Source organism: Canis lupus, chromosome 10, assembly GCF_011100685.1.
Source record: "Canis lupus familiaris isolate Mischka breed German Shepherd chromosome 10, alternate assembly UU_Cfam_GSD_1.0, whole genome shotgun sequence".
In the NCBI taxonomy this organism is placed as follows: Eukaryota; Metazoa; Chordata; class Mammalia; order Carnivora; family Canidae; genus Canis; species Canis lupus.
In genome coordinates, this window is record NC_049231.1 from 42,769,831 (window position 1) to 42,781,872 (window position 12,042).

Genomic DNA, 12,042 nt, shown 5'->3' on the forward strand with positions numbered 1-12,042 from the left:
GAGATACAATTGACATATAACTTTGTGTAAATTTAAGGTGTACAACATATGGTAGTCTCCCTTTATCTGTAGGGGATATGTTCCAAGTCCCCAAGTGGATGCCTGAAACCATGGACCATGGATAGCAGTGAATCTGTGATAGTACATAATGTTTTTCCTATACATATGTACCTATTACAAAGTTCAATTTATAGATTTAGCATAGTAAGAGATTAAGTACAATAACCAAAAATGAATAGAACAATTATAACGATATACTGCAATAAAAGTTATATAAATAATGTGGTCTCTCAAAATCTTTTTATACTGTATTTATCCTTTTTCCTCTGGTGATGATATGAGATGATAAAATGCTCATGTGATGAGGGGTACCCGGTGGCTCAGTCAATTAAGCATCCAACTTCAGTTCAGGTCATGGTCTCAGGGTCCTGAGAACAAGACTCTTGATAGGCTCCCCACTCAGCCTGCTTTTCCTTCTCCCTCTGTCCCTCCTCCCCTCATGTGTGTGTGCATTCTCTCTCTTTCTCTCAAATAAGTAAATAAAATCTTTAAAAAAAATGCTCATGGATGAGATGAAGTAAGGTGAATGACATTGACCTTCCGTTGATAGATCAGAGGAAGATCATCTGTTTTCGGACAGCAGTTGACAGCAGGTAACTGAAACAGAGGGAAAGAGAGGACTACTGAATTGATCTGATACATTTATATTGTAATATGATTGCCACTGTAGCATTAGCTAACACCTCCACTGCACCATAAAACTATCATTTCATCTGCATCCATCCAAATATTCCCATCACAAGTCTATGGCCCTACTTCCTTATCACTAATTGTAGCAAGAGAACTTGCCGAGGTAGAGCATTTACCCTTTCCAATAATTCTGTAACCCAAACTACTGTATTTAAGATCTGAACTTGACCCGTGTCTGCCCTATGGCTACACTGGATAGCGGATCCTTTTGATTTCACCACATCTATACCTTGAGATGAGAATTTAATGCTTCATGCTTATCTTTAAACAAATAAACAAACAAACAAACTCTCTAAGGCAGTCAGAAACAGTCATCTCGCTCTGCAATCTCTTTAGTTATCGCTGTTGCTATAGCAATCAAGTGCAACAGCAGCAAAGCTCCCAAAGCCTTGTCCTCCATCTGCCCCTCGTACTACAGGCACTACTGATTTGAGTATCTTGCTGCCTCTGCGTGCCACAGATTACTACATTTCTTTTGCTCCCCAAGCATGCACAAATGGGTGAGTAATCCAGGCAGGATTCCATACTGAGGAACTTTTCCTGGGGCCACTCCAGGCACCAGTTCAGGGTCCTGGCAGGAAACAGAATCTAACTCAGATTGGTTCAAGAGACTTGCTACTGAACAGGTGTAGACAGGTGTAGGGAGCCAGCTGTATTTGTTTGCCGGAACTGCCATAACAAAGTACCACAAACCATGTGGTTTAAAACAACAGAAATTGGGGGCACCTGGGTGGTTCTCAGTTGGTTAAGCATCTGACTTTGGCCTAGGTCATGATCCCAGGGTCTCAGGATGGAGCTCAGCATCGGGCTCCCTGCTCAGCGGGGAGCCTGTTTCTCCGCTTCTCCCTCTGCCTTCCCCCCGTCTGGTGATTTCTCTCTCTTTCTCTCAAATAAATAAAATCTTAAAAAAAAAAAATCCACACAACAGAACTTGTCTCACAGTTCTAGAGGCTAGAAACCTGAGATCCAGGTATTGGTAGGGTTAGTTCCTCCCGAGGGTATTAGGGAAGGATCTGCTCCACGTCTGGTAGTTCCTTGGCTTGTGGCAGCAAGCACAACTCCAAAATTCACATGGTGTTCTGTGTGCATGTCTGTGTCCAAATTTCCCTTTTATAAGGATACCAGTCATATTGCATTGGGTCCCTCCCTTATAACCTTACTATGACTTCCTAATTACATCAGCGATTATTCTGTTTCCAAATAAAGTCACATTCCGAGGTACTGGGAATTAGGATTTTGACCTAAGAATTTCGGTGGATGCAATTTAAACCATAATACAAAAAAAAAAAAAAAAAAAAAAAGTGATGAACATCTAGAGATGAGCAAGAGTAGAATGTTGTTACCACCATGTGAGATACTCTCCATTGGCCCCTCCAGATCCCCTCTCCACCCCTCCAGATCTCCTCTCCAACCTTCTTCGCCTTGCTCTGTGCCCAGGAGGCTGACTTCTGCACGCTGCATCCCCCGTGCCCTAAACCACAATGTCATAGTACTGATCCATTTACAAGACTTGTCATCTCTGTGTGGTGGCAAACACATATTTATTTCCCAAGCCCCAGGCAGGTAACTGTTCTGTGAAGCTTTCGCAGTCCCCTTTGCTGAGGAACTGACACTTCATTCTGTGCATCCCCACTGTCTCCACCACCATTCCCACTATGCTTTGTGCCTATTTGCCTACCTGTGAGTTCATCCGGGCAGGGCCCATCTTCCATTCTTCTCTGCAATTCCAGGGCCTGGCAGCCTGTCCCAGAGAGAGAGGTCCCAGTGTCCCAGAGAGAGAGGTCCCAGTGGCTGTTTCTTGAAGGAATATTTTCTTGCCATCTCTGGCCGCTCTATATGCTCCAGTGCACCCAAGTTTCCCTGATTATAGCTGACTTCCTTCCTCAGTTTTACTCAGAGGATATTTGTCAGTGGTCTTCCAGTTCTTGACCACAGATGCCCTTGCCCTCCGGGTGGGCTCAGGGTTCTTGCCATGGCTCTTAGCCCACCTGGTCAGGTCGCAGGCTTCTGACCTGGCCCCTTCTGATCCTCTGCAAATGGATTCCTTGGCTTCCAGTGAGAAGTATCACTCAGTCCCCACGTGTTCTGCGGGGGATTTACTTGTACTTTTCAATTCTGTCCTAATTAAGTCCCATTTTCTCAGGGACCCCTTTGTCAAAACCTGAGGGCCATTTTGATGGGAGTTTTGCTAGGGGTGTTGGAGTTAACTGCCTCTCTGAGGACACTACTAGGAGGGCCACCAGCCTGCTTAAGGTCAGCTGCCATGTGTCTGTTCCTACAACAGCTTTGAGGAAATACTCGTTTTTAAGATCCTGTCTCCACATTCCCTATGGCTCCTCTTTGGTATCGCCTATTCTGTATCTCCCAGTCTTTTAATTCTCTTAGAACAAACGCGACTGGTTTCATTGCGGTGGGACCCGCAGGGGCCCTTAGTGCACCCGGGAGGGCGTCCAGTCTGAGTTTGCGCCGGTGCTTCACTTCAGGGTCCTCTCCAGCAGCTCTGCCGGATCCCTCGTGAGAGCATCAAAGCCGTGGGCCAAGCATTCTTAAAAATCGGAAAATAATCGATCTTAATGTTCAATGCTATCTTTTGGCTATCTGTAAAAATGTTCCTTGTTAGGCCAAATGATACGTTATTCCAAACACACCTGGGTTTTCTGGCGTGCGTTCTGCTCCCCCCAAAAGACAAATAAATGCCCTGGGTTGGGCAACCTGCAGCTGTGAGAACAAGATGTCCTTTTCCCTCGCTCCTCCTCCTCTCGGAGCGAGGGGCGGGGAGGCGAGCCCCGCGGTCCCGAGCTGCCTCCCAGGACGGGCGGAGGGAAGAGAGAGTCAGGGCGCTCCCCGCGAGCGCGGCGGAGGGAGGAGGGGGCCCTGGCGGCGGGGACGGGACTTCCTCCCTCGGCTCCGGAACTGTGCGCCCGAGCGGCCGGGACTCGGAAGCCCAGGCGGCGCCGCGGGAGCGGGAGCCGAGCGGGAGCGGCGGGGGCGGGGCCGGGGGCGGGGCCGGGGCGGGCCGGGGGCGGGGCCTGCGCGGGGGCGGGGCCTGCGCGGCTGCGCGGGCTGCGAGCGGCGAGCTGCGCCGGCCGCGCTCCCCGGACTCCCCGAGCGCAGGACGCCGGCTGGCTGCGGTCCGCGCCGCCGCCGCTTCCTCCCGAGCGGGCTCGGCCCGGCGCGGCGGGCGGCGGGGGCGATGTGAGCCGGGGCCCGCGGGCGCGGTCGGGCCGCTGCGATGTGGCTCAAGCCCGAGGAGGTGCTGCTGAAGAACGCCCTGAAGCTCTGGGTGACTCAGAAGAGCAGCTGCTACTTCATCCTGCAGCGGCGCCGCGGGCACGGCGAGGGGGGCGGCCGCCTCACGGGTAAGGGGCGCGCCGGCGCGGGCGGGCGCAGCGGGCCGGGCCCCGGGGCCGCGGCCCCCGGCCCGGGGCGCCTCGCAGGTGGCGAGGTCGTGGGAGACGCCCGGCCGGGACGGCCCTGCCTCGGGCTTGTTTTGCTGTCCCCGGGGTTTCTCTTGCAAGCCCCCGTCGAGGTGGCGGCAAAAGGGACTTGCGGGCTCGTGCGTTTTTGCGGGCGAGGCAGGTGCCTTCGCCGCCTGGCCCAGCGACCGCGTGGAGGCCGGCGTGGCTCCGGAGTCCAGGGAGAAGCGCCGACCGGAGCGCGAGCCGAGGGGGCAGGGGCCGCCCGGGAGGAGCGCAGGCCGTGGTGCGGGGCCAGGTGACAGCGGGGTGCGCCCCGGCCGCCCCGACTCGGCCATCTGGACGCGCCCGAGGCTCCAGGCGGCGTCCTGGCCGGGGACGGGGACTGCAGGGCCCGCCGGGTGAGAGGGCAGGGCGGGCCGGGCACCGTCTGCCCACCCGGACGAGAAACCGAGGCAGTGCCAATGCCGAGCTTAGGATCTTAGCAAAATCGAGCAGGTCAATTACCCACCCCCCCGCCCCACGTGTTTCTTCCAAGCGATGATAGAAGGAACAAGACTCAGGCTTGTAAAATTTATGAAAAACAAAGCTTTTTTTTTTTTTTTTTTTTCTAAAAGTTACTATCTGCGAAGATCAAGCATTTGGAAAAATCGAGGCCAGCTTCCATAGCTGGGCCACCTGTTTAAATGGGTCAATGGAGGAACAGTTAATTAGCCTTTTTCATTTGTGTCTAGGGAATCTATATGGAATTTCCAAATTTTAGAATCTGAGTTAAAAGAGACCTTAGATCTTTTTTTTTTTTTTTTTTCCCATCACACCCCTCCTTCTATTGAGAGTGAAGTATGAGACCAAGGCCGGAGAGAGAGGTCAAGACACTGAACTTGGGTGCCTAGGCTCACTGTTGGTGACTCCAGTGTTGGCTTATTCTTGGGGGCGGGGGCGGGGCGGGTCCTCCTGGAGTAAAGTCTAGTGGAGAGATGTGATCAGTAGGTCCTGAAACAACTCACTGCAAGGGGAATTACCCTTCCTGTATTTTAGACTTGGAAGGTGAGAAAGCTGACAGTTGGATTCGGTGAGAGGATGGATTTTACTCAGTCTCAAGGAGTGGGTATGACCTGGTGGCGTTCTGGATGGAAGAGTGATGGGGTAGTCGAGGAATCTGGATGAAAGGGGGTGGTGAGGTGACCAGTGATGATGGTGAGTAGTGGGGACTGGTTGGGCAGCAGGTAGGCCTGCCCTGGGAGCTGCTTGTAAGCTGTGAGAGAGGGAGTTAGTGTAGGAGGCAGGAGGCCATTGAGGCCTTGGTGTGTGTGTCCCTGAGCAGCTTGGTGGCACTTAATGCCAGAGCTCTTGGGAAATCAAGTTTGGTGGTGCCCTGTGAGGCCCGTCAGAGGCTAAGAGGCCAGAGGAGGGGTTTGTCCTCCCAGTCTTTTGAGGGCGGTGTATCTTAATTTTTGGTATGTTAAGCATAGTACCTGGCCTGTCTCCTTTAGTAGAGGATGAGGACAGGGTTTGAAGGTTTGTGAAACAGGGAACATATGAAACATCTACCCAGCAGGTGTTTGTTTGTTTATTTATTTATTTATTTATTTATTTATTTATTTATTTATTTATGTATGAATGATAGTCACAGAGAGAGAGAGAGACAGAGACACAGGCAGAGGGAGAAGCAGGCTCCGTGCACCGGGGGCCCGATGTGGGATTCGATCCCGGGTCTCCAGGATCGCGCCCTGGGCCAAAGGCAGGCGCCAAACCGCTGCGCCACCCATGGATCCCCCCAGCAGGTGTTTTTATCACTTAATTCAGTGCACAGTTGACAGTGTGGGGTGTTTTTGTGGCTGCCTTGGAAAGACTTAGGGTATTCACCTTTTAGCAAGGGAAACGGGTCCAGACAAGCTAGGCAAAGCCTCAGATATGGTGCCTGATAGAGATTGAAGTCAGCGTCCCTTCCGGACTTCACTTCTTTTTCTAGAGTCTATTTGCAATGAACTCAAAATGATACACTCCCCCTCCTTGTTGCATTCCAAAATCAAGCAGGTCTCATGTTATACCTTTGGCTTTGTACTTACTTGGCATATACTTTGGTTTGGGCTTACAGTGAGTATTCACAATTTTCTTTTTAAAAAGATTTTATTTATTTATTCATGAGAGACACAGAGAGAGAGGCAGAGGCAGAGGGAGAAGCAGGCTCCCTGCAGGGAGCGCGATGCAGGACTCTATCCCAGGACTCTATCCCTGGGATCATGCCCTGAGTTGAAGGCAGACGCTTAACTGCTGAGCCACACAGGCATCCCCACAGTGCTCTTATTAAAGGCGGTCTGATCAACCCCCCAATACCCCACAAAAAGACACATGACACTTTGCTTTATTTCCGGGGGACCCAGAACCTCCTGTTGATTGTGAAAGTGTGACATCTCCTTGGCTGCTGGACACTTTACCTTCAGGCATTTAGCTGGGAAGCAACTAACCGTAGCTGTGCTGATTGAGCAACCCAGAGTTACCACATCCACCAGTGGGCTGATCCTCACCCAACCAATTATGAGTGTTGTAAAGTCAAGCCTGACACAGGGCAGCTTCATGGTGGTGGTGGTTTTCAGAATATGTAGAATCATAATTTGGCAGATTTTTAGCAATTTATTTTAAAGATTTAAAACTTATAAGGGCTAATATGCATATTCTGACTGGTTCTAGACTTCTTTGGAGAGAAGCAAGTAGAAATGGTTAAGAGGGGTTGGAAATAAAAGAGGGGTTGGAAATAAAATGTAGGGGAATGGTAATGAAGTGTCTTTTTTATTGTGATGCTGAATTTGTTATTATAGGAGCTTAAACATAGGAATTCTCCATTGGCATTTAATCTGACATGTTTAAAAATTGCCCACAGAAATAAGTTTTGTTTCATTGAGGATTATAATTAATCTTCCTATTAATTCATACACACACACACACGTACGTTTTTTTATATCCATCTCCAGCTTTATTTTCTCCATAGGTCTTTCTCTAATACACAAAATAGTTATTCATTTTGTTCATTGTTTCTTCATGCTGAATTGTCTGTTCTATTAGGGTGGATATTTTACCTGCAGTGGTGCCTGACACATCGTATGTGCTCATTAAATGTTTGTAAGATGAATGTGTGGACAAATAACATGCATAGATGGTGGATTCTACTTTTCTCTTAAAAGTTGGGTGAGAGCGGAGGTCCAGCTTTTCTGACTGAGGCTGAGCTGATCACACAGGACAGGAACATCGCCTCTCTCTTCTGGGCTTCCTGTTTCCCTGGCAGTCGGACCACTGTGGAAGGCTGGAGGGAGGGATGGGAAACAGACCTCTTTCTGCCATTTTTTTTGTAGCTCCCTTCTTTCAGGGGGAAGGATCAGGGCACCAGCTTTTCAGGTGGCCTGTTACCACCCCCTCATACCTGTCTGGGGAAGGAAATCCAGGGCTTGGGGGCAGTGGTGGGAGGGAGGGATCTTTTCCTCCGGTTAGAACATGGTGTAGCTGAATACAGTCTTCTCACATGTTTCCAGGGCTCCTGGGACAGGAGTGATTTTGCTGCTCTGGAAGGGAGGAAGTCAAGGTATACAAGTATTCACTTGGATACAGTCTCCAGCCCTGGGGAATATTTTTTTATTATTATTATTCACTTTTTTATTGAAATGTAGTTGACACACGTTACATTAGTTTCAGGGATATAGGAATATTATGAAAGTCGAGTCCGTTCTGGGAGAACTGAGCGGGAGAAGTCAGCATTTGGGAGGTGCAGACTGAACACACCACTTCTGTCCTCTAAAATGAGCAGCACAAATGTAGCTTTAAAGACTGAATGTCACCACTCAGATGTGCCCCGCTGAAGGATCTTATTTTGCAGTGTTCTATCACGTGCGTTCCTGTATAATCTTGTATTTTTTTTTCCAAAGAGGCTGGCAGTTAAGAAATTGTAATTTGAAGAAAATCTCGATGTTTTCTCCTTTTCAGCCCCTGTTCCTGTCATTGGATTTATAATAGTAAGGGGCTAACAAATTCCTCAGTAGCTTAACAGGGTCACGGGAGGAAGTACAGTGTAGTGAGAAATAGGGACTTTGAGTCCAGATAAGTCTGTTGGTTACAAATCTGGGCAGGGAGGCCTTGTGCTAGTTTATTTAGTTTCTTTAAGCCTTAGGTGTAACAGCTTCAAGACAGGGACAAGAAGGAAGCTTACTTTAGAGGGTGACAAACTGTTTTCCACTGTGGCGGTTCCATTTTACGTTCCTACCAGTAATGCACAAGAGTTCCAGGTCAAACAAGGTTTAGAATTAAAACTTGATGAGGGGCTTAGCAGCTGGACTTACCCCTCATAGGTAGGTCCATAAAAAAAGGAAATTTAACACTTAAAAAAATTGACTAACCAAAGGGCTTCTTGGAATAAAAGTGTTTGTAAAGAGGTTTGCATTGTAGCGAAGGATATAGGAAACACCTCTTTCCACACTTATGTATGTATACATGTATTTATTTGTTTAAGGAGCTTATTTGAGGGTGCATACAAGTGAGTGGGTGGGAGGAGGGGCAGAGGGAGAGGGAGAAGCAGACACTCTGCTGAGTGGGGAGCCAGATGCGGGACTCAATCCCAAGACCCTGAGATTATGACCTGAGCCCAAGTCAGATGCTTAACCAACTGAGCCACACAGGCGCCCCTATTAACTGCAGTATTTAAGGAGTGTAATTGGAAAGTTAAATATTTAAATAGCAGTTTGTGCTAGCAGGATTTGCTTACAGAGCTTCTTTGAAATCCTTTGTTAAATCCTAGTAAATAAAGGGAACTTCGCCTTAGTGTTCCAGGCATTGAATGTGAGTGACTGTGCCCGGAGTGAATTGTCTACTATCTTTGGAACAGTGTCCCAATGTCTGGGGGATATGGAACTGACACCAGGGATTCATGTGGGGTCACTAGCCTTGCTCAGAATGATTCTGTTGAAAGGTTGGAAACTGGTGAAGTCCAGCTTGGATGCTGCCTTTCTTGACTAGTCCATCAGACATTGGCTGTAGTCTTGCTCAGGTACCTGAATTTGTCAGTGGTTTTTGCCTGCTTTTTAAAATTTTAAATTTTTTTTTTAAGATTTATTTTAAGTGGCTCCACATCCACTGTAGGGCTTGAACTCATGACCCTGAGATTAAGAGCCACATACCTTACTGACTGAGCCAGCTGGATGCCCCTGAATTTGTTGGATTTATTTTCACCAAAAGCAAAACTCTTTGGTTTAACCAGGCAGTCTTTGCTTTGTGTAAACGTCCCAAATATTGGCCTTAGAGTCTTACATGCTTTGGTCTTGTTTTCTAAAAACACAGTAAGGAAGAAACACAACTAAAGGAAGTACTTTGATTTTAGGAGCATAAATTGGAAGGTATCTTCCAATACAGATATACAGGTAAAATAACAGATATATTTTTAAGGGCTGATAAGCCATTAATAAAAGCTTTGGGGTTTCCAACAGTTGCATTTAATGAAAGCATAATAAGGGCACTGTAATTAGGTAATCAAACAAGGCAGAGACTGTGTCCCTCGAGGAATAATGTGAGGTACAAATGTGTGGGTGGTGCAGTAGCGGAGGCTAGCCATTTCAGCCTAATTGGAACTCTTTAGGAAGAGCTGAAAATGATTGAGAGGCTTGGAGCTTTTAAAGAATTCATTTATTAGCCGTGAAGGGGTAGGATTTTATGATCTTGATTTTATATTCTGGCAGCATTGGTTAGAGAGGAATTTATTTTAAATGTAAGTAGTAAATCTGATCATATTTTCAGAACAGATTTCCTCCCTAATTTTAAAAACTTTAATCATTTGTATTGAAATCAGCCCTGAGCATATTTAAACAGTTGCTTGGGTGTTGTATGAGCTATTCTGCACCACCTCTCGGGCTCTTTCTCCTTGTAAGCACAGACTCTCCAGCTTGTCAGGTGGATCTCTCCCACCCCTCGGATCATAGCCTGAGCTTCACTGCCTGGTGATGTTGCACTGGACTGAACCTCTTCTACACCCTCCCACCCCTGCTTTTCCTTTGTAGCACTCACCACCGTTTGCCATGATGTGGCCCTTTATGGCTTTATCACTTCCTAGGGAACCAGACCATGAGCTCCGGGATGGAGATCCCAGGTCTGTATCCCTCCCCACTGTGTCCTTAGCCCTGGAACAGTTTCTGTCGCTGGAGCACTCAATAAATACTTAGCAAATACATGGATGTCCAAGTAAAATTGATAGGTGTGAGCCTTGGAGGCTGAGAGATGTTTTGTATCATCCTGGAAACAGGAATTATGCAAAAAACAGGAATAAATAATATAGAGTGTTGTCATTGCTATTTCTCACGCCTACCCTGCATGCCTGTAAGGACTAGCAGTAGTTTGTCAGCTGCGCCAGCCCAGCTGTTAGCACTGCCCGTTGGTAACCTTTATGTAAATGATCCTATACAGACCCAGAATGATTTCCCTAGTACATCACCAGCCAACTGACACAGCTCTGCAAAGTTGAGTCATTAATATTCTTGAACATTTGGTGGGTCTGTTGTTCCACCAGATTTTATTTTTCTGCTTCCTGCTTTTTACTTTAAAAAAAGGAAGGAAAAATCAACAGCCAAATAGCCCCAAAGAAGCTCTCCTTAGGAAAGGGTACTACTGTATTCTGTGGTTGGTTTTATTCTGAACAAGTAGTTACTGATATAGAATGGACATTCAAAAATAAATAGGATTGTAGTTTGCCTGAAGTTTTATTTTATTTATTTATTTATTAAAAGATTTTATTTATTTATTCATGAGAAACACAGAGAGACGCAGAGACACAGGCAGAGGGAGAAGCAGGCTCCATGCAGGGAGCCCGATGAGGGACTCGATCCTGGGACTCCAGGATCACTCCCTGAGCCAAAGGCAGATGCTCAACCGCTGAGCCACCCAGGCGTCCCTGCCTGAAGTTTTAAAATACGAAATCTTCTATGTGCATAGGAGTATGTAATATATAAGTAATACAATACCCACTGCCTGTTATTAAAAAAATAATATTTGCAGTGTTTAAGAGATCTCTTGTGTGTTTTCCTGATTCCATTCCCCTCCCTAATTAATACATTGTTGAGTTTTGTGTGCTTTTATAACTTTATATAAAAGGAATAATACTGTTTTTTTCTGAAGCTTGTTTTTCCACATCCCAGTTCGCTGTCTCTCTCTCTGTCTCTCTGTCTCTGTCTGTCTCTCTCTCTATATATATATTTACTCTAACATTGAACCATATTGATGCATGTAGCCACATTTATTCATTTTTGCTGATGGGGAGTAATCCATTATTTACGCATTCTCTTGTCAGTTGAATTTGGGTTTCTAGTTGTTGTATGACAAATACTGCTTCTATGAACATTCTTGTATAATGTTCATATGTGTGAAACTTTCTTCAGAGAATATACCTGTCAGTGACCTTATTGCGTGTATCAGCCAAAATGGGGTAGGTTATGCTGTAACAAACACGCCAACATCTCCGTGGACCCACATTAGTTTGTTTCTCCCTCATGGTATATATCCAGTGTGGGTCCCCAGGGTTCTCTCCTCATGTAGGCAATCAGAGAGGTCCATTAGGAGGAAGGCTCCTTCCTAATGCTTCCATGATTACATGGTAAAGGGAAAAGCAATTTGGTGAATCTCATGCTGGTTTTTAGAGCTCATGCCTGGAAGTGACACCTATCCCTTCTATTTATTTATTTTTATTTTTTATAAGTGAGCTCTACATCCAGTGTTGGGCTTGAACTCACCATCCTGAGATCAAGAGTCATATGCTCTACTGACTGAGCCAGCCAGGCACCCCTATTCACTTTATATTGGCTGAAGCAAATCACATGGCTCTGTAACCTCAAAGGCATGGGGGAAATGT

General features: G+C 46.9%; 1 protein-coding gene across 2 annotated transcripts in view; it reads left to right on the forward strand.

Annotated features, from left to right (window-relative positions):
• Positions 1-3,946: 3,946 nt before the first annotated feature.
• The window catches only part of TBC1D8 (TBC1 domain family member 8), a 113,009-nt gene continuing 104,913 nt past the window's right edge, over positions 3,947-12,042 (forward strand). The window contains exon 1 of one of the 2 annotated variants that reach the window (XM_038550990.1): positions 3,947-4,109. In XM_038550990.1, the coding sequence (XP_038406918.1) occupies positions 3,983-4,109 (127 nt within the window). In that variant the 5' untranslated portion in view covers positions 3,947-3,982. The remainder of the gene's footprint in view (positions 4,110-12,042) is intronic. The other variant, XM_038550991.1, reaches the window with a different exon arrangement.